The 20,612-nt window shown below is 40.1% G+C and overlaps 2 protein-coding genes across 11 annotated transcripts in view; both read left to right on the top strand.

The window, feature by feature from the left end:
* Window positions 1-12,505, top strand: part of inpp5ka (inositol polyphosphate-5-phosphatase Ka) — a 21,226-nt gene extending 8,721 nt beyond the window's left edge. For 6 of the 9 annotated variants that reach the window (XM_061828584.1, XM_061828577.1, XM_061828578.1 and 3 more), the window contains 12 exons: window positions 504-608; window positions 699-807; window positions 893-1,009; window positions 3,195-3,370; window positions 5,516-5,627; window positions 5,757-5,866; window positions 6,780-6,806; window positions 8,136-8,367; window positions 10,249-10,386; window positions 10,455-10,538; window positions 10,602-10,706; window positions 11,782-12,505. In XM_061828584.1, the coding sequence (XP_061684568.1) occupies window positions 511-608; window positions 699-807; window positions 893-1,009; window positions 3,195-3,370; window positions 5,516-5,627; window positions 5,757-5,866; window positions 6,780-6,806; window positions 8,136-8,367; window positions 10,249-10,386; window positions 10,455-10,538; window positions 10,602-10,706; window positions 11,782-11,877 (1,404 nt within the window). In that variant the 5' untranslated portion in view covers window positions 504-510 and the 3' untranslated portion in view covers window positions 11,878-12,505. The remainder of the gene's footprint in view (window positions 1-503; window positions 609-698; window positions 808-892; window positions 1,010-3,194; window positions 3,371-5,515; window positions 5,628-5,756; window positions 5,867-6,779; window positions 6,807-8,135; window positions 8,368-10,248; window positions 10,387-10,454; window positions 10,539-10,601; window positions 10,707-11,781) is intronic. The other 3 variants (XM_061828579.1, XM_061828582.1, XM_061828581.1) reach the window with 3 other exon arrangements.
* tekt1 (tektin 1) lies at window positions 12,057-20,612 on the top strand. 2 transcript variants are annotated; one of them, XM_061828586.1, is made up of 8 exons: window positions 12,057-12,192; window positions 17,361-17,549; window positions 17,636-17,801; window positions 18,838-18,960; window positions 19,038-19,184; window positions 19,309-19,534; window positions 20,039-20,235; window positions 20,324-20,612. In XM_061828586.1, the coding sequence occupies exons 2-8, from the start codon at window positions 17,384-17,386 to the stop codon at window positions 20,481-20,483; spliced, it is 1,185 nt and encodes a 394-aa protein (XP_061684570.1). In that variant the 5' UTR covers window positions 12,057-12,192; window positions 17,361-17,383; the 3' UTR covers window positions 20,484-20,612. The 2 variants fall into 2 exon arrangements, with proteins under 2 accessions (XP_061684570.1, XP_061684569.1); XM_061828585.1 differs by lacking the exon at window positions 12,057-12,192 and adding an exon at window positions 12,709-13,140.

Raw genomic sequence — 20,612 nt, 5'->3', positions numbered from 1 at the left:
TAATCAGATATGTGGTTGCTATTGCGGGCGTGGACCCTTATCCTTGCAATAAATGAGAAATTAATGGATTGTAAAAGAATGCTTGCAGCCAGACGATAGCTCCTGATGTCACTCACAAGGCTATGACCGAAGGTACATATCCAACATGCTATTTTTCTTTGTATATTTAAAAAAAAAACCATTACAAAATAATACTTTTTGAGGGGGCCTTGACTCAATGAATGTTATTTGAATTCCTTTCAGTGGGTAGCACTGCTTTTATATATGTGGAAATTACACTACGAAATAAACTAGTAAGTCAACATGTAGCTGTATTTGTGTGTCTGGAAGTATTACTGGTATGCATTAAGTGTAAGCAGTTGCAGCAGTGTGCAAAACAAATTTTAAAATGCATTCTTTGGGTTTGTGTTCTGGTTACATTAATTTGAATGCCATACTGGAGTTGACATGTTAGGGTAGCCAGATGTAAATCTTTCTCTTTTTTTCGTCAATACTGCCCCCAGGCTCCACATGGTGACATGGAATGTAGCTACTGCTGATCCTCCAGATGACTTGAGCTCACTTCTCCATTTAGATTCTTCAGAGGCTGCAGACCTCTACGTGATTGGGTAGGCGGTATCAGGAGTGGAAACTGTTGTAGTCAATTTATCCACCAAGGTCGGATGAGCAAAGTGATTGAAAATGAATTTTGATGTAAGCCTCCAGGAGGTGTACTCTGGGCCGTTGAGATTCATGTCGGATGTTCTATTTGATGACCCTTGGAGCTATGTGCTAATGACTGCCTTAGCACCAAGGCAATTTGTGAAGGTACACAAAAGCCAAACTAACTTTACTTTCTATATGGCTATATGGTATATACTTAACTTGTTTTTTATGTATATATGCGTTTCAGGTGTCCTCTATCAGAATGCAAGGTCTGTTGCTGCTGCTCTTCTCCAAACTGGAGCATCTCCCTTTCATCCGAGACATCCAAGCCACATACACACGGACTGGCATCTTTGGCTATTGGGTAAGATCTAGCATGAGTGCCACTGTGAACAAATGTGCGTCGTTTGCGGCAATAAATTGTAACTTCAAGAGACATTTATATTATATCTGACAAATCAAGTTTCTCACATCCTTTTGAGTAGTTTTCTCACTGAGTACTTAATTTTTGGGAGGACTATTTTTTACTTTTGAGTAAGATTCCTTCTAAGCAACCATACTCTAACTTTGAGTAAAATATTTGGCTACTCTACCTGCCTTTAAATAGAGTGTAGGCAAATGTTAAAGTCCTATGCATTTGGTCTGCGCAGCACCTCTGCACTGTGTGCACGTCCAAAAATGTTGCCGCGTCGAGAAAGCTGTAAGATCATCGATCATGATTGGCCCGTTTTCATCACATGCTGTGATGACATTCACACCATTCCTCCTGGCTCTACATACCACCAACAGCTCCGCCTTCTCAATCGATTTTGCAGCCTAATTGAACATATCATCTGGTCATTTAGCTCCATTTGTTCAAGCAGACACGCTTCCACAGTCACCATTGTTGTTGCTTAGTTCCTTGTTATGGAATGGAAAGTAAAAACGGCTACAAGAATTGACTAAAAATTGCTGAGGAGACTCCACTCTGTGGCATCCCAGCCAATGGATAGGTTTCCAATGATGTTGCCACAGTCCTCAGACCAGTCAGATAAATTAACAATAGAAAAAAAACTTCACGCTTCATCTATCACCTGTGTTCTCTGACCTCTATGACACACAAGATGACATAATTGGAAACTTATCCATTACTAGCTGTTGTGACACCTCTGACTTGGAGAAAAACAGCAGCATATTTTCAAAAATTCTCGAGTATAATGGGCAAACTGCGCGGCAGAGCCGCGCCTTCGGGGTGTCGTGGCCTCCAGGGAGCACCACAAATGTGCAAAAAAACTTTGCTTCAAGATAATTGAAACTAAAATGGAAAAGCTATACCTCCAAATGCAAAGCAATGCCCAGTGAGTACAAGTACCAATGATGTGGTCATTTTAATATTTTTACCACATTATGTTCAAAGGTAATCGATTGGCGCTCCCTGAGCTGCTCTCTCGCGAGGTCTCATGCAATGTGCTGATTTTGTCTGACTCGAGAGATGTATTTTCCCCAGAAATGTTGGTCATTTTCCAAATTTTACAACATATGTTGTTTGAGTCAGACTTAATTAAATTAAAATAGACATATTTCAAAACATCTCATTGTCATACATTTTAGTAATAAATGCACATGCAGTGCTACCCCACCTACTTTTGATTCACGACTGAATCACTTGCCTGCTGATATATTTATTTTTTTTCTCCAATGTTCTAAAATGTCGGCACAGTGGATCAGCTGTAAAGTGTTGGCCTCACAGTTCTGTGGTCCAGGGTTCGATCCCGGCCCCGCCTGTGTGGAGGTTGCATGTTCGCCCCCGTGCCTGTGTGGGTATTCTCCGGGCACTCCAGTTTCCTCCCACATCCCAAAAACATGCAACATTAATTGGACACTCTAAATTGCTCATAGGTGTGATTGTGAGTGCAGCTGTTTGTCTCGATGTGCCCTGCGATTGGCTGGCTACCAATTCAGGGTGTACCCTGCCTCCTGCCCGTTGACAGCTGGGATAGGATCCAGCACTCCCGCGACCCTCGTGAGGATGAGCGGCTAAGAAAATGGATGGATGGATGTTCTAAAATGTGAAAAGACGTTGACAAAGCCCTCTTTAATAGCCCTATAATGCCCAGTGGGCGAGTTGTGGAAAATCAACACGACAGGTTGCTTATAAATCAACTGGAAAAGCGTTGGCCTCACAGTCCTGAGGTCCTTGGTTCAATCCTGGACCTGCCTGTGTGGAGTTTGCATGTTCTCCCCGTGCCTGTGTGGGTTTTCTCCGGGCACTCCGGTTTCCTCCCACATCCCAAAAACATGCAACATTAATTGGATTGTGATTGCGGCTGTTTGTCTCGATGTGCCCTGCGATTGGCTGGCAACCAGTTCAGGGTGTACCCCACCTCCTGCCCGTTGACAGCTGGGATAGGCTCCAGCACTCCCCGTGACCCTTGTGAGGATAAGCGGCTAAGAAAAGTGATGGATGGATTATTTTATTATCCGAACATTTAACAACAACAGCATCAGAGATTATTGATTGCTTGATGTTCTTGCCCAGTTGTGAGGAATTTTTTTTTCCTGTGTGTCAGGGCAACAAAGGTGCCGTGTCCATTCGTCTGTCTCTCTATGGCCACTCGATTTGTTTCCTCAACTGTCACCTAGCTGCACACATGAAACATGCTGCCGAGCGTGTGGTTGAATTTGAGTACATTACCGACACGCAGACGTTCAACTGTGAAAAGGCTGAGAGAATTCTTGACCACAGGTGAGTGCATACAGTGGGACTTCCAAAGTGTGACAGTCCCGAAATGTTGTAATGTCATTTTTAAAAAAAATATTTTTTCTGTTTTACATAGAAAGTGTAAAAAATAATCTGTTTTATCAAAAACTGCTGCCTTCAAAACTTTTTCCTACTCTACAAAGGCATTGTTCTGTCACATTTTAACCTTCCGTACTCTTGCACAAGTGTATTTGTAACCAATTCAGGGTGTACCCCACCTCTAACCCGAAGATAGCTAGCACATGCTCCAGCATACCCAAGAACCTGGTCAGGGGAAGCTGCACGGAAGATGAATGAATTAATATACAGTGCCCTGAAATTGTCTTCGCTCCTTTTGGGATTTTAGTTTTTTTTCACATCTATCACACACAAAAGTTTGGAATCATCAAACCAATTTTAATATCACTCAGAGAAAACCCAAGGAAATACAAAATGCAGTTTTCAAATGACTTTTCAATTTAAGGCACACAAAAAAAATCCAACCCTTTCAGATCCTCTGTGAAGAAGTAATTACTCCCTGAACCTAATAACGCGTTGTACCACCCTTGGCAACAATAATTGAAATCAAGCATTTGGAATGATTGGTGATGAGTATTTCACATTGCTCTGGAGGAGTTCTGTCCCACTCTTCTTCGCAGAATTCTTTAATCTCTGCCATATTGGAGGGTATTCTAGCATTAACTGCATGTTTTAGGTCATACCACAGCATCTCAATTGGATTTAAATCTGGACTTTTACTTGGCCACTCCAAAACCATATTTTTATTTTTAATTTTTTTTAGCCATTTAGAGGTGGACTTGCTTGTGTGTTTCGGATCATTGTCCTGCTGCAGGATCCAAAAGCACTTCAGTTTGACGGCACGAACAGATGGCCCGACGTTCTCCTTCAGGATTTACTGGTAGAGAGCAGAATTCATGTCCCATCAATCACAGCAGCAAAGCAGCCCCGGACCATCACACTGACCCCACTATGCTTCACTGTTATGTTTCACATTATGTTCTTTTTATCAAACACTGTGCCAATTTTACGCCAAATGTAATAGGCCACACACCTTACAAAAAGTAAATTTTTTGACTGGTCAGATGAGCCTTTCTATTTATTGCTGACACCAGGGGTTTTCACCTGGGACCACTGTCTTTCTTATAGTAGAGTCTGGAACTCTGACCTTAACTGAGGCCAGCAAGGCCTACTGTTCTTTAGATGTTGTTCAAGGTTCTTTTGTGACCTCCTGGATGAGTTGCCATCACACTCTTGTTCAAGGTTCTTTTGTGACCTCATGAATGAGTCATCGTTCCACTCTTGTTCAAGGTTTTTTGTGACCTCCTGGATGAGTCGTTGTCACACTCTTGGAGCAATTTTAGTTGGTCGTCCACTCTTGGGAAGGTTTCTCCAATTTGTGGATCATGGCTTTGATCGTGGTTCGCTGGAGCCCCAAAGCCTTGGAAATGACCTTTGTAACTTTTTCTAGACTGATGGATTCCAATCACTTTTTTTTCTCATTTCTTCTTGAATTTCTTTGGATTGTGGTATGATGCATTAGTTCGTGTTGTCTAACGTTATATTCAGGTGAATTCTTGATTCAGCAAGTATGGTGGTAATCAGGTTTTGGTGTGGCTTGTGAAATTGAACTCACCTCTCCCAAATTTGTGGTTACTCACAGTGACTTTGTGATTTAAGGGGGGGGGGGGTTGAATTACTTTTACAAAATGGGTTGGAAAATTTCTTTTTTGTGCCTTAATAGATTGAATTGTCATTTAAAAACTGCATTTTGTATTTCTTCGAGTGATGTAGCAAAGAACTGTGTTCACTGACAGTGGTTCTCTTAAGTGTTCCTCAGCCCACATGGGATTATCATTTGCACAATGATGCCAGTTTTTAATGTAGCGCTTCCTGAGGGATCAAAGGTCATGGCCATTCAATGTTGGTTTTTCAGACTTGTGACTTGCGTGCAGAGATTTTTTTACAGAGGGTCAGAATTTTTTTTTATATATTGCACCGTAGATGATGAAATCCCTAAATTCCTTGCAATTGTACCTTGACAAACATTTTTCTTAAACTCACAGTTGTTCACAACGTGGAGATTGAATTTTATTCTCTCCCTTTAAACTCTATGCCATATTTATCTTCAAGGCTAGTGTTCTGGTTTGGAGATCTCAACTTTCGAATTCAGGACCATGGAATGCACTTTGTCCGAACATGTATCAGCAATCAAAACTACAGCTTGCTGTGGAGCAAAGACCAGGTAGGACAAGCCTACCTTGTCATATGTCAGTAACACATTTAGCAAACTAACATGAATACTCTTAGTCATGGTTTCTTCACGTATTTAGCATAAAAGGTCATGGGATGTTTTGTGTGATGTTGTTTACAGCTGATCATGATGAAGCAAAAAGAGAAGTTGCTGCAAGAGTTTGAGGAAGGACCCCTCGACTTTCAGCCCACATACAAGTTCGACATTAACACAGATACCTATGACAGCAGGTAACAGACATTCACTGCAATGAGTAATAGTTACACTCGGAAAAACATCTCATAATTCCTCTACCTGTGCTCCTACAGTATCGATTGATTGGATTCTTTATTTTCAAAAGTGGATGCAAAACAGAAAAACAACAAACAAATGAGATGTAAAATACTGTAAATAAAGTGAAATTAGACCTATTCAAAAAGGACTAGGAAGAGGTAGGAGAAATAAAATATTGTTTTGTAACAGAATTATTGGTATGTACGCAACCTTATTCCAGTATACACTAATACAATAAAATAAATAGTTTGCTCAGTAGCAGCAGTATCTTAAATTTTAATAGAGAAAAATGATCAACTTCAACAGAAAAAAAAACACTTCAACCTATTAACAGTATTTATTGTCCCATATAATAATAATAATGATATCCGTCCATCCATCTTCTGAAGCGCTTATCCTCACTCAGCTTGCCGGTGTGCAGCTGACTTCAGGTGAGAGGCGGGGCACACCCTGAACCGGTCGCCTCCCAGTCGGCTGGCACATAGACGCAAACAAGCATTCGCACTCACATTCACACTGACAGGCAATTTTGAGTCTTCAATGCATGCCTGTGTTTGAGATGTGGAAAGAAACCGTAGTAGCTGGAACAAACAAATGAACCAACGTAGACACAGGAAGAACATGCAGGCTCCGCACAGGGAGGCCGAAAATAAACCAGCACCTCAGGCCACCTAGTCAGTCGGCCACTGTCCCTCCATATTACTTCAATTAATAATAATAACAAAGACCTCTCCTTGCCTGGCCATATTTCTCCACTCTAAATCAGTATGTGCTTGTTTATGTGTGGGTGTATATTGTTTTTATGTATTTACATGTGTAGGTGGTTTATTCATGTGTATATTTGATATGCTCCTCTTGTCACCTTCACAGGCTCTGCCGGACATGGTTTGCCTTTAAGTAAGACACAACACATTTACTGTACGTCACCACTAGCAAAATTACATTACAACTGTAATTTGGTGTGGATGTAAATGCTATTTAACAGCTTTATAATAAAAGAATATAGAGTCTTTAGTATAACACATTTCTTCTCACCGCTAACTAACACCATTTTTTAAAAAGTAGAACTAACTTTCAATTAGGATAACTTTGCCATTGTATAAAATCAGAAACCAGTTGTTACCCTTACGAGTTTGTCGTTATATGTATAAATGTCACATCCCCATCCCCTCCAATTGTTTTTTTAATTGTGTAGTCAACTTTGTTATGGTGACAGCAAATGTGAAAGTATATGAGTCAATTACTAAAGAGCCAAATGAGGAAAAATAAGCACGCAACATTTTCAAACCTTTCATTTGGGACAAATGGTGAATGTTAAAATATTTAACCTAAAAGCTCTGTAGGATTACTGGTAAACAGTCAAAATTCACCTCATCCCTATCAACCCCCCTTTAACATATACATATGCTTGTTGATATGGAAACTTTGGACAAAATCTGGAGATCCTGCCGCAATTGCAACATTACAGCAAACATCCATGGTGCAACAGGGGCTTTGTTTGTCATAATTGCAGCATGTGTTTTGGCTTGTACTGTACTTGGAAGCGACACAAAGCTTTTGTTGCTGAATACGCATGTTACAGTGAACCTGTTTATCGAGCGGGATTTGTTTCCGACTAACCCACCAGTAGCGGAAAATCGCATTTGCAAATTGTACAACCAACCCCTCAGCTGATAAATCCTGTGACATTAACAAATAGAAATGAAAGAAAGAGTCACGGCTACAGTGCAATATTCAACATTTCCATCAGCCTCCGTTGACAGTCTTATTTGAAGGTGATAGTAATATCAGAAATAGTTAATTTGTGGCTTGGGATGTGAATACAGCATGGCAAAATACAACAATAAAAAGTCACATCATACAGTATTTTCTGGATAATAATGGATCGCAGTAAGACCTTACATCAACATTCACCCTCAGTCTATAAAAGTGGGGATGCATCGCACGATTTTAAGTTAAATGCAGTATATTTTCTAAAGCAATGTCCCTAGAGAGAGAAGTCCTTGTACCTTTTTACAGAAAGAAGCCCGTGAACTGGAGCTGCACTGCTGTGAATTGTTAAAATTATGTTTTAGCAGGTCACTACAGCTAGAGTACTCACTGTATTTCCATGACATTATTTCACCTAATTGTGCCAATATATGAAAAAAGGCAGCGTTGAAGGAGGTTTTAATGCAGCGTATGTTAAACATGACATGTTCTCTGTCTTTTATAACCACCGATCAGCAGTAAGAAGCGCAAACCCGCTTGGACGGACAGAATATTGTGGCGCCTAAGACTTACAGTGCTGCACACTGACAAGCAAGACAAATATGGCGACGGACTGGATGCACAAGAGCCCGAGCAACTAGAAAAATCTGAAGACTACCCCTTAGAGATCAGGCAGGACCTGTACACTACCAACATGGAGTACAGCATCAGTGACCACAAACCTGTCACTGGTATCTTCACAATGAGGGTAACTTGTTGTCAATTCACGTAACTGTAACTGTGTACAATGGAAAATGGAACTAAACTGCGATGTTAGAGTAAACTCTCCGCTATGAGATTAGGTGGACCAGCTACTGATATGCAATAAGAATGGAGCCTATCTTGGCTAACTTGGTTAGAGGTGGGGTACACCCTGAACTGGTCGCCAGCCAATTGCAGGGTACATATAAACAACCAACCATCTGCACTCACATTCAATTGAACTACCGTACATGTTTTTGGAATGTGCGAGGAAACCGGCATAACCGTAGAAAACCCACGCAGGCATGGGGAGAACGTGAACTCAACACAGGCGAGGCCAGATTTGAACCTGGGTCCATAGAACGGTGAGGCAGATGTGCTAACCAGTTCCTCACCGTACCTCCACATATTGCACAGTGCCAGTCGTAACTGTGCATTATCTTTTAGAAGCCGTTTCACACCTATTTTATTTGATCTCACTGGATTGTGCAAGTGGATATGATGTTGTGGTCCAGTTAATGCACTCTTAGTACTCTCATCCAAGCTTTGTACAACTGCATATTTAAATCTACGTTTTTATAGTTTATATAGATTTTTCGTGTCTTTTCACGTAGTGCTGTAAATGTCTGACAACCAATTAAGTTGGAAAAAAAAAATCATGTCGGCTCAATGGGAGAGAGAAGACGGCTGATATAGATGACACGTAATGCACGGATCAGACTACAAGACAAATTTGCTTTTACGATTTGACTGTCAGCCTACTGCAATGAAGACTTGTATTCTGATATCACCGCATCCTTTTTTACAAAGCCTTGCAAGCGAATACCACCGCTTGTGGTTGTTTGTAAACATGCTTTCGTTCTGCTGAACACATAATATTGACCAGAGCAGCGAATTCCAATCTTTTTGGAGCCAAGACTCAGACTTTACAGTTGAATCTCACGGCACAACATCAAACAAAAATGTCACAAAAAGTAGATACATTAATTGCTGTATGTACTTATTGCGATCTAATAAAAGACCACTGCTTTGTTGTCTTTCACTATGCCTCACTGGCATGAATAGATGAACAAAGGCACATTATTTATTGCAAATATATATATTTTTGACCAATTAAGTATACAAGTATATACATTAAATGGACGGGTCATTTAAATAGACTCATTGCTCCTTTTGTTGATTTCACGGGTTATTTATTTATTTATTTAGAATTCCCTGATCGGTGATCGTCCCCAAAAATCCTGATCGTGTGAAGCCGAGTTGACACTATGTCTTTTTTTTTTTTCCCCTCATGAATGTTCTGCACTGTGCTCTTGCAGTTATTTTTACACAACAAACATGCCTTGGAAGAACAGGACCAGTGCTGAACTTTCTCCATTTGTAGACTTTTTTTTTTTTTCTAACAGTGGACTGAAGGACATCAAGAATTGTAGCAATACTTTTATGAACCTTTCCCAGCTTTATACAAGTCAACGGCTTCTGAGAGCTGCTTTGATTCGGGTGTGGTAAATGGAAAAAAGGAAATGTGTCTTCACAGGAAACATTTCTCACCTGATGTTTGTTTTCTAGTGGCCAATGCAATGCAGTTTGGCTCACAGCTGACTCTGATCAGCTCTTGGAGAATCCGTAGCTCAAGATCACCATAAATTTAAGATATTCCAAACTGTTCACATTATTTGTCTTCTTAGTTGAGTGTTACATAGGTTTGGGGTGGGTGGGTTGCGGGGGTCTGGGTTCTTATCGTAGGTGAACTTCTCACTAGAGAGGTTGCTAATATATAACGCTACAAAATCTAATGCTGTCATCTGCCGTTCATGTTAATTTGACTTAAGACAATGCCATCAAGTTAGCGTTTCTTAACAATGTGCTTTTTTTTTTTTTTTTAAAGTTGAAGAAGATGTACATGACTCCACTGGTGCGCCTGCAGGCTGAAGGTGAATGGAGCGCAGACATTGATGCCACGTTGCTTTACAGCCCGCTGCAGCCATTCCCTTCCAGTACATGGGACTGGATTGGATTGTATAAGGTCTGCCATACGAGCAATTGTCCTCCACTCGCTTCACCGTGAAGTCTTGACTTTTTCATGTAATACAGGTTGGCTTCACTAGTGTGTTAGACTACATCACATATACTTGGGTCAAAGATGATGTATTGTCCATTAACGAAGACGCCATTAAGGTAAGTGGAGTAAACTGGTAAATATGAGAGAGTCATTCTAGGTGAGTCTTTTTTTTTTTTTAGGTATACGTGAGTAAAGAGGAGATCCCAGTGCAAGGAGGAGACTGTATGCTGGGCTACTACTGTAATACTCTGCAATGCATTATTGGAATTAGTGAAACATTCAAGGTGAGGGATGTGTGACAACGCTTGGACATCATGTCGCGCTAATGCTTTTCTAGTGTTGGAGAGAACATGTAACTAAAACCACTAATTAGCTATTTAACACTTTTGGTGACATTGTTACAACCCTTACTGAGGTACACACTTGAAAACCTCACCAACTAATCTGTGTTTGCCTTCAATATAGTATCCAAAAATATTACAATATTTGGCGAAGGATTCGAATGCTTTTATCAGATGTCGTTTCATTTAAATGTATCATTTGTGGTATTGCACTACATCATTTTTTTTTGTTATTACTGTGTAACAAAGAAAAAACACAAGCCTTCCCTTGTAGTCTAAATACTCTAAAGCATTGTTTTCTGACCTTTGTTGACCCTAACCAAATATTTAAATCTCATGATTCACCACCAAACATAAGTATCATAAAAAAATACATTATATTCTTGTCTCAATAAACTCACCAAAATAATTAAAATCTGGGCCAGTTTTTAATTTTAATTTCATTTCAATTTTATACAAGAAGCTATTATTCTGCTGTACAAATGCAAATGAGTGGATACACAAGTTAATTGTACTTTCTCCCATCGCGAGAAAGAGTATTTTGGTGTTCTGCATGTTATTAACAATGCTGCCAGAGAAAGGTGCTCAAAAGATACATTATCTGTAGTAAATAAATAATAATTTTAATTTCCCTGATTATCTCACGGAACATCAGTTAAGAATGATAGAGATTTATTTGTTAAATGTTGGGGCAAAATTTAATTCTGGGTGTTATTGTCAGTAGGGTGAGTCTTGGTTGTTGCCACTTGTACATGAAAAGATTTTAGGATTTTCTATGAAAAATAACATTTTATAAAAACACCCACATAGTCGCTGCCATAAGCCTCTGAAATAGCCACACTCGCTCCCCCATTTCCCATTGTATTCTTAAATATAGCAACAGTGGCTGAGAAAATCTACTCCGTCCTTGAAAATTGTTTGTGGTTCAATAAAATGAAATATTTTTTTGCCCAATAAGGAGTGGCAGTTTTTCAGGTGCACGTATGCCAAACATGTGACAAGTGGTGCTCTCTTCCAGGTGCACGAGTCCAAGGTGGCCATCGAGGAGGGTTTACTGCATGACAAGATCAACAGTCTGGATGAAATTGTTGCAACTGATAACCTTCCTAACTGAGAGATTAGATTTTGGTCTGCTTTAGCAGAAACAAGCAAAGCAATCGGTACATTCTTTATCATATTGTTACTTTGCTCCACTGCCCCAACAGCAGCGATCAGTCAACTGCGTGTGTGAGATGGCATCATGATTTAGTCATGCTTTGATGTAACAGTGTGTTGTGGTCATGAAGGGTGCTTGCAAAACAAAACAGCGGATGAGAAGTCAAGCACAGCCCAGTATGTTGGATGCTATTCTGCGAAGGGCACTTGTATTAAGAGTGTAAAAGTAAAATTCTTCTGCAAGTTTTCCTTTGCTTCTATACAGTGAAAATAGGTCAGTACGCAAGCTAGTCTATGATTTTATGCTATTAATTAGCTTGTTTGTTGTAAAGATGGCAGAATGCTGGAGTAGGTGATGGATTGCACATTTCTGTTTGGTGGCTACAAGTTTACCTATACTTTCTAGTTTTTATTATCATCATGCTCTTTGTTTCCTTGTGTTTTCAAAAGCAACACATAGTATTAACTTAATGGGAATCCATTGTGTACTGTATTGTATTTCGGATGCGCCGAAGATTGCGATTGGTTTGTTGATCGACTGTCCTTATCTCATTTAAATTTTTTCATTGGCGTTCATTGTATCAAATCTCATTACTGTGAATGTGCTGCTGCTGCTGGATGAGTTAATTAAACCCTTTATTTAACTTCATGTGTGCATGGTGGACTTGAAAACAGATTTGATAACATTTTCAAAGAAGCAAGCAGTTGTTAAAATATGCCTTGAGTTGATTTCAAATGTTAAATTAGACAGAATAAAAATACATAAAACAGTGTGATGTTAGATGCTAAAATATACATTTGTCCAAAAGGGCATGACTGGGTTTGTTTACGCAAGTGCCTTTTAAAGTGTGTTTGTGTCCCTTGGTAGAACACTATTGGAACAAAATAATGTTTTCCAAGGGTCTTACTGTAAATCAGAAATTTTACATAGCTTTACAAAAAAAAAATCACCTTAAACATTGTTTCTTTTGCATAATACAGATGTTTATGTTACTGTATTTCATGATGTAACGTGCTGTAACAGGAAGACATTTCTGGCTTTGAAAATGGAATTCTGTAGAAAATATGTCGCCGCTTTTTGTGTTTTTATCATTGATTGACAAGTAAACAAATAACTGTTATTCTTGACAAATGCGTGTTGGGCGTTTGTTAGCTGTTGCTATAGCAACAACATTGGACTCGGGTGGCCTCAGCAAGAAGTTACAGCGGTTGCAGCCAAGAGGTAACACACTAAATTGTGTTCTTTTCAATATCGCGTTTTAAACTGTCATCTCGTCTTAAAAATCGACCAAACAAATTGCAAAGTTTGCTTTTCAACTGAGAGCAAATGTTGCCTTCGCGTAACCTCGAAAGTCCGACGAAAGCAGCTCGATCCAGAACGTAAATTGTTGCCAACTAGAATCGCCATTGACTTCTGTATTATTGCCCTTTCTACAGTTTTAGTTATTATTCGTAGAACTTACAAACACGTTCAGTAAAGAAAGTGTGCTGTCGTTTCTTATCCGCGGGGTAGAACAAACATTTCCACTTCTCATTCGCACAAATCTACAACTGGGAAAAACAAATAATGCAGTTTCAGCATCCGTGCATACACTTTTTCCTATGTTCATGAAAAGTTGCATTTCAATATATTTCAACCGTCCAATTTTGAAATGTTGCTGAATCTTCTCATTCCATTTATTTCATGCCTGGAAAGATGTTTTTAGTTCGACGATTTCTCAAAAATGTTTGTCTCGGTCGAGAGTGCCTGAGCAATTATTCGGACTGACATTTTTCCTGTACGTAGTTAGTTTGGGTAACCCCGTGAGTGTTCGTTTGAGTGCGAATGGTATTTTCTGCGGTCCTACAGTGACAGAATACAGTATAATACAGAATTTAAAGTATAATCCAGAACAATTTTATTTTTGTAAATAATAATATTACCCATTAATAATAATTTTCACCCAAACCACTCCAAGAGTAGAATGCTGATGACTATCAGCTTCGGATAACTTTTTTAATTTTTATTTTATCACTATACATTACCTTCCCGCGCTGGATTGCTTGGTAGCCTTTTCAAAGGCTTTAGCAGAAATTACGTATTTTTTTTCCTCCGAACCGGTGGGCCGATAAATGTGGAAAAAAGGGGAAAGCATGCGGGCTGGGAGGAAAGGGGAGGCCGGACAAGCATTAAGCCTCCATCAAATCGAAGCGCGGAAGGCTGTGTGGTAATGATGAATTCCAGAGTTTGGGGCCATTAGAAAAGGCGGATTATAGTTTTAAATTTGTTCGCGTGGGATTCGGGAATTCTTGTTTTCCACTGTATGGGGAACACCCCCTTGACAGTGATGTATTTATAATGCATTTGACTTACAGTGTGTCAAAAAAGTATTTGGTCAGCTGCCAATTTTGTAACTTTTCCGACTCAAAAAGAGGAGGCGAGAAATTTCTCCTATTAGAGATGAGGAAAAAAAAAGCCAGAAAACGACGTCTTGTTTTAAATTGTGGTGGGAAATAAGAATTTGGTCAATAACAAAAGTTCATCTCAATACTTTGTTGCCAATGACAGAGGTCCAACATTTTCTTTTAAGTCTTCACAAGGTTTTCACAAACTGTTGCTGGTATTTCCATGTAGATGTTTTGATTAGCTGCGATTGGCTGGCAACCACTTCAGGGTGTGCCCCGCCTCCTGCCCGTTGACAGCTGGGAAAGGCTCAAGCACTCCCCGCGACCCTTGTGGGGATAAGCGGACAAGAAAATGGATGGATGGAGGTTTTGATTAGATGTTTTGGGGCTGTTTCTGGGCAACACAGCCTTTCAATTCCCTCCAAATATTTTCTATGGGATTGAGATCTGGAGACCGACTAGGCCACACCAAGACCTTGAAATGCTTCTTCAACTCTTTTGTCACGTTTCATCTTCAGTGTCCTTGCGGGTGGAAGGAGGTTTTCACTCAAAATCCCACGATACATGGCCAATTCATTCTTTCCTTTACACGGATCAGTCGTCCTGATCCCTGCTCAGCAAAACAGCCCCAAGCCACCCGTATGGTTCACAGTAGGAGTGGTATTCTTTGGATGCAACTCAGCATTCTTTCTACTCCGAACACAATAAGTTGAGTTTTTACCAAAAAGTTCTATTTTGGTTTCATCAAACCATATGACATCTTTCCGGTCCCCTTCTAGATCATCCAAATGCTTTCTCACAAACTGCAGAGCTCAGCTCACGGCCTCCCCGGATGCTGAAGCTCGGCTGACGGCTTCCTCGGATGTCAAAGCTCGGCTCACGGCCCGCCACCGGAGCTCGCTCGTCAGACTCCGCATCATTCTCGTCCGAAGAACCATCCGCGGATGCCTGCTCAGAGCTCCGGGGGCCTTTGTTTACTCACTTATGTCGCGCGTAGGCCTCCGAGTAGTCAGACTCCATGTTATTCTGCCCGAAGAACCATCTGAATATTCAACATTAATTACAGCTCCAGATTCAAATCTCTATGGAAGTATTCCTCCGTCTTCCCGATCAACCAATACTGCTATTTCTTCATCAGATGAGGATAAATCTGAGAAATCACCGCTGGGCATAAATGGAGTCCCATGTAATTGAGCGTTTGAAACGGCACGTAACACGTCACATCTGTCCACGTAGATCATGTGACTCACAAAAATGGCCGCGCCCCTGAAAATTCGTAATTGTTGATGAAAATCTTCTTAAAACACTATTAAATGAGAGAGGATTCAACATCACATTGTCAAAATAGGGTACATATTACATGACCTATTGGATACACTGTTAATGCAAACCACTGGATTTCCCCTTTACGAAGTGTTACTGGCATGTTAAATGCACAATGCATTGTGGGTTAATTATTCATATTGAAGGGCATGGTCATAAATCAGCCATGGATCTTATGGACTGACTCGCTGAACGACTTAAATTACCCATCTTAAATAAGATTTACAATGAAAACTCTCAACTTGGTCTAGAGACTGGACTCAGAGCTGGTTTATCACAATGCACAGCTGCCGTCACGTAAGAAATAAGGTTTGTATGCTTTTCGCACCAAAATTAATGTGATGGGAGCAATGGATGTGTTTTGTGTGTGCGTGTGTCACAGCCTTTCACGTTTACGTGCACACCCGCACAAAGGCACGGACACACAGTTGCCTTCATGGACCACAATCAGCATCTATCACTCTGTCAGTTAAGAGTCTTTTGAGTAGTGTATTAAAAATGTCTTGCTTGTTTACATTTAGGAAGTTACTGTACTGTGTTGACGTGTCAAGTCGGCAGTAAACTGCTGATTTAATGTGGCTTCAATTCCACTAATATTTAAGTTATGTTGATGACATGATTCTGTAACTCGTGTAGCCTACATTACCAACTAGTAGGTACGATTAAGCTTTTTTTGTACTGTGGATAAGTAATATCCACTACTTTCTCCTACATATGACCTTTCTGAACATGTTCCCATGTGGTGCAAAACTGCAATATTTTACAACAGTGTTTTAATAGCACTACGAGTGACATTATAAAATTCTACTAATTAACGTAGTGCTTCTTAGTAGTGTGCAGATGTCAGTGCAGGTTTGCCTCATAAGTACCATGTAGATGTTCTAGTAGCATGCCTAATTTTTTTACTAGTGAGGACCAAGACTACTTACTAGTAACGTACATGGAAACTACACTAATAGGTTAATGATGCTTTACAACATAATGGTTCACCTGTGAACTGAGCATTTTTAAAAATATTCATATTGCAGATAATTTGTCATTTTCTGGGATTTTGAGTGTAATGCTGTGATTCTTTTTTAACAAAAAATGCAAAAAAAAAATCCCAGTTAGTAACATTAATATTGTAAAAATAAATAAACCTTGGCGTGGTTCTGTAATACATTAATCTAAATTAATTAGTTGCTTTGCATTGCATTAAATGCATTTTCTTCACTGTTAACAGTATACCCATTTGTGTCAGTTATTTGAACTGCCTATCAATTATTTGATTGAGAATTGAGCCATTGACTATAATTCCTTTTTGAATTAAACCTTGTTGCTCAAAAGTACAAATGTTCCCATTATTAAATGTGATAAATAAAGGTTAATTGTTGCAAAGCCTCCAATAAATATTTTTTTTAATCGAGTCCCACCCCTAATAAAACACAAGGCATACAATGTACATCGTGTAGATTTCTACTGTGCATTACTGTATGTTTAAGAGAATATGAAATGTTTGAAAGAAGATGTTTTAGGGTAACAGAAGTGTGGGAGGGATTGATAAATATAATTTATCAAAAAAAAAAAAAAAATATGTGGTCACTTTTTCACCATTTACGGGGGTGGTCCAGAACCTCACCCCGGCAATGAACAAGGGTTAACTGTGTTGATTAAATGTTAATATTTAATATTTATTTTAAAGCTTGCCATAGAGAGTTACATGGGTCATTTGAGTTTTTTTTGTTGTCGATATAGTGACTTACTACCTTCGCTGAAGAATGTCTACGCGTGGAAAAAATACCCATCTGATCGGCGGATCAACTCTGGAGAGTATCGATGTGATACGGAACCACTCGAAGCTCTTCCGAGGAGAATGCACGAGACTGATCAAGGATTTCAGCAAATCTTGCCAGCGCTTGGAGGATGATGACAGTGAGCGGCTGGGTAAGCAGTATGATACCACTCTGTTGACACAACGAGACTATGCAGATTCATTGATAGTTGCTTGGTGCTCGCTTGGTGGTGCACAGATCATCGCGTCCGGGACATTCATTTTGTGAAGGAGGAGCTCCAGCTGAAATTGGAGGAGAACATTTTGGAGATTGAGAAGCTCATTGGCCTGCAGAACAGAGTGACGAAAGCCATTGAGTCCTGCAAGGAGCCGCTCAGAGTCACTCTTCGCTGTATAGATGAGAGGTGAGTCGAATGAATCCTACCTCATTCAGGTTTAAACAGGTCAAATACAGTGTGTTGAATTTTGACATCCCAAATATTTTGCTGTCATCAGCTGAAAACATTTTAAAAAAGCGATAAAACTGACAAAAAACATGCCTTGAATTCATCTCATTCAAATAAAGTTTGTGTTTAGAAATGATGTGGTTTTGCCTAAAAATGGAAAAAAAAATAGGTGTGTCAAGTGCTTTGACTTGATTTATTTTGGTTCCTGTGAACCCCGCCTCCCCACTACAATCGGTGAAAGCCTGCGATATGGAGAGACTACAGAACTGAAAAAACAAATTGCTTTCCCATACGCTTTCAGTGCATTACAATTTATTAAGACACATTTCAAAGTATTTGTTTGTCTCACTTTTTCACTAACACAGTTCTCCAAATAAGGTGCAAAGCGCGTTAGCTTGTTTATTTGCGTGTTTATTTCTTTTGCTTTTAATTACTCTGTGTCTATTAACCTGTCACATCATTGTGCGACACTGAACTCAATTCTAAAGTCTGACTTTGCTGTATGCAGCAAAACCCCATTAATTCAATCAATTAAAAAAGCATGGAGGAACCCATTTATTCCCAGTGTGTAAAGTGCAGCAGAGTGAACTAGTGGTTCACACGTGAGCCTCGCAGCTAAGAGTTTTTTGGGTTAGAATCTCAAGCTCATGGGCCTCTCTGTTCCTGTAATTTTTTTACAGCTACTCCAGCATCCTCCCACATCTGCCAAAAGAAGCATCATCCGTAGTCGTAAATTAGAGTGTGAATGGTTTTAGTCTCTACTGTATACGGCCAATCATTGATTGGTGACCGGTTCAAAGTGTACTCTCTTGCATTACAACAACACAAATCGCCTCCAGAATATCTGTTTTATTTCATTTTCTAAGTAGCCTGAATTTTAAAGGATATATCGGTTTCTCCAAAGACGCTTTATTTAGCCACATTTATGGATAATATAATTATATTGGTCGGTTATTGTTGAAAAAAAATAATTTTAAATGTCTGTGGAGAGCAGAAATAAACCCGCTGAGAAGGTCCACGATGAAGTGGCCGGGGAGCTGCTGAAAGAGACTGACCTTACCAAAGGAGTTATTGCCCTCATGCAACGTGTGGTGAAGCAGATCACTGAGCAAATACGGTAAAGGAGTGCCTGAAACACGGTACAGTAGCAGTCAGCCCGCACTGATTCATCAAATCCTCCCATTTCTATTCCAGATTGAACCAGTCAGCTAAATTCCAACTTGAACAGGACCTGAAGGAAAAATATGAGGCGCACCAGTTAGATACTTCTTGTGCCTCAATGTCACCACATTCCCTCATCAACACACAACAAACATCAAATGGCAAGACTGTTTCCCCGAGGTGAACCGCCATGTTGTTTTTCATTCCCACTCCATGTTTAGAAGAATCGATCGATCCATCGCCCGACTGACCCAGCGACCCACCTGACAGTGTTGGAATAAAATGTCACCTTATATTCTTTCAGTTTATCTGTGACACCCGCAGAGTGGGGGAACCACTCTGATTTCAACATCGCTAAAGCAGAACAGCAGAAGAGAAATTCTGTGTCCCTGAGGGCCCTGGTAGAGTCTCTGCTGGGACAGACCGCCGCTGATATGCAAAAACAGTTTGAAGCCACAACAGCGGCCTTTCAATTCAATATCAAGCAACTTAAGACTGTCAAAACGCAGGTGGAGGAACAACTTTCCAAGGCAAGGCTAGAATTTATTTTCATATAAGTGAACAAGTACACTCGACGTATTCCAAGCTCTTCTCTTCCAATTGAGCTATTTATTTGAGAGAAGAGGGGTTATCGTGTAATGAGTTCCAGACTTTCAAGGTCTCGATACCTCATCTATACAGCTGTCCAATGAGTGACTGATCATCAGTGTAAGGTGCAACCGTGTGTTACCCTGAACCCTCCCTGACTTGCTTGTGAACCTGAACAATATCTTAATAGAGGATTGATTGAAGCCTTGCAAAGAGTAGCATAGATAACTTGATTACATATGACATGAATAGAAATGACTTGTATTCACACCACAAAATTCCAAGTTTGCTTCTTTGTAAAATTGCTTTCATCATCTTACACCTCATCTTGGTGCTATTTACCTAATTTATGCACCAACTAGCATCCTGTTGTGACACTATTCTGTGGTAAAGAGCATAGACTGAGATGTTTGTGCATTGTTTGACCGGCATGTTGTCCGCGCTAGGTCTTATCAGAATTTGCCAGCCAGCAGAGAAACCGAGACGATCTCTTGGTGGCTGTCACAGAGAATGAGCATTTTCTGAGTTTGGCTCAGGCAAGGCTGGATTTGCGTCAGCGGCGGCCCCCTAAAGAGCAGTGCCACGATCTAGCGCAATCTCAGCTCCTCACAGAGGTCGGCCAGCTTACCTGTCAAATCACCAAGTACGTCCCGGCAGGACATGCTCATCACATGCAGGCGCTTAAATGAGTTGGTGTGGTTGTATAGTACAGTTGTATTTGTATTTGTCAGGTTGCACGAGACGGTCGAGCAGTCAGAAGAGCAGCAGAGGGCGCTAATTCGCTGCCAGCTGGAGCTGGAACATAACATAAAGGTCAAGGCCCGACTCCTCTACGTTGACGAGGTCATCTGTGGCCAACTCAGGAAGCCTATTGTCATACAGAACTTCTGACCACGCGGTCTCCTGCATACACGTGCTATTCAACTTATTGTGTATAAATTAAGTTCTAAAATGTATTTTATCAAAACATTTTCTATAAGTCAGTTCTTTAATAAATTCACAATTATCCCTGCATGTTAA

This window comes from Syngnathoides biaculeatus, chromosome 8, assembly GCF_019802595.1.
Source record: "Syngnathoides biaculeatus isolate LvHL_M chromosome 8, ASM1980259v1, whole genome shotgun sequence".
NCBI classification, from domain to species: Eukaryota; Metazoa; Chordata; class Actinopteri; order Syngnathiformes; family Syngnathidae; genus Syngnathoides; species Syngnathoides biaculeatus.
The sequence above is the reverse complement of the archived record's forward strand: the minus strand, read 5'-3'. Positions and strand labels throughout refer to the sequence as shown.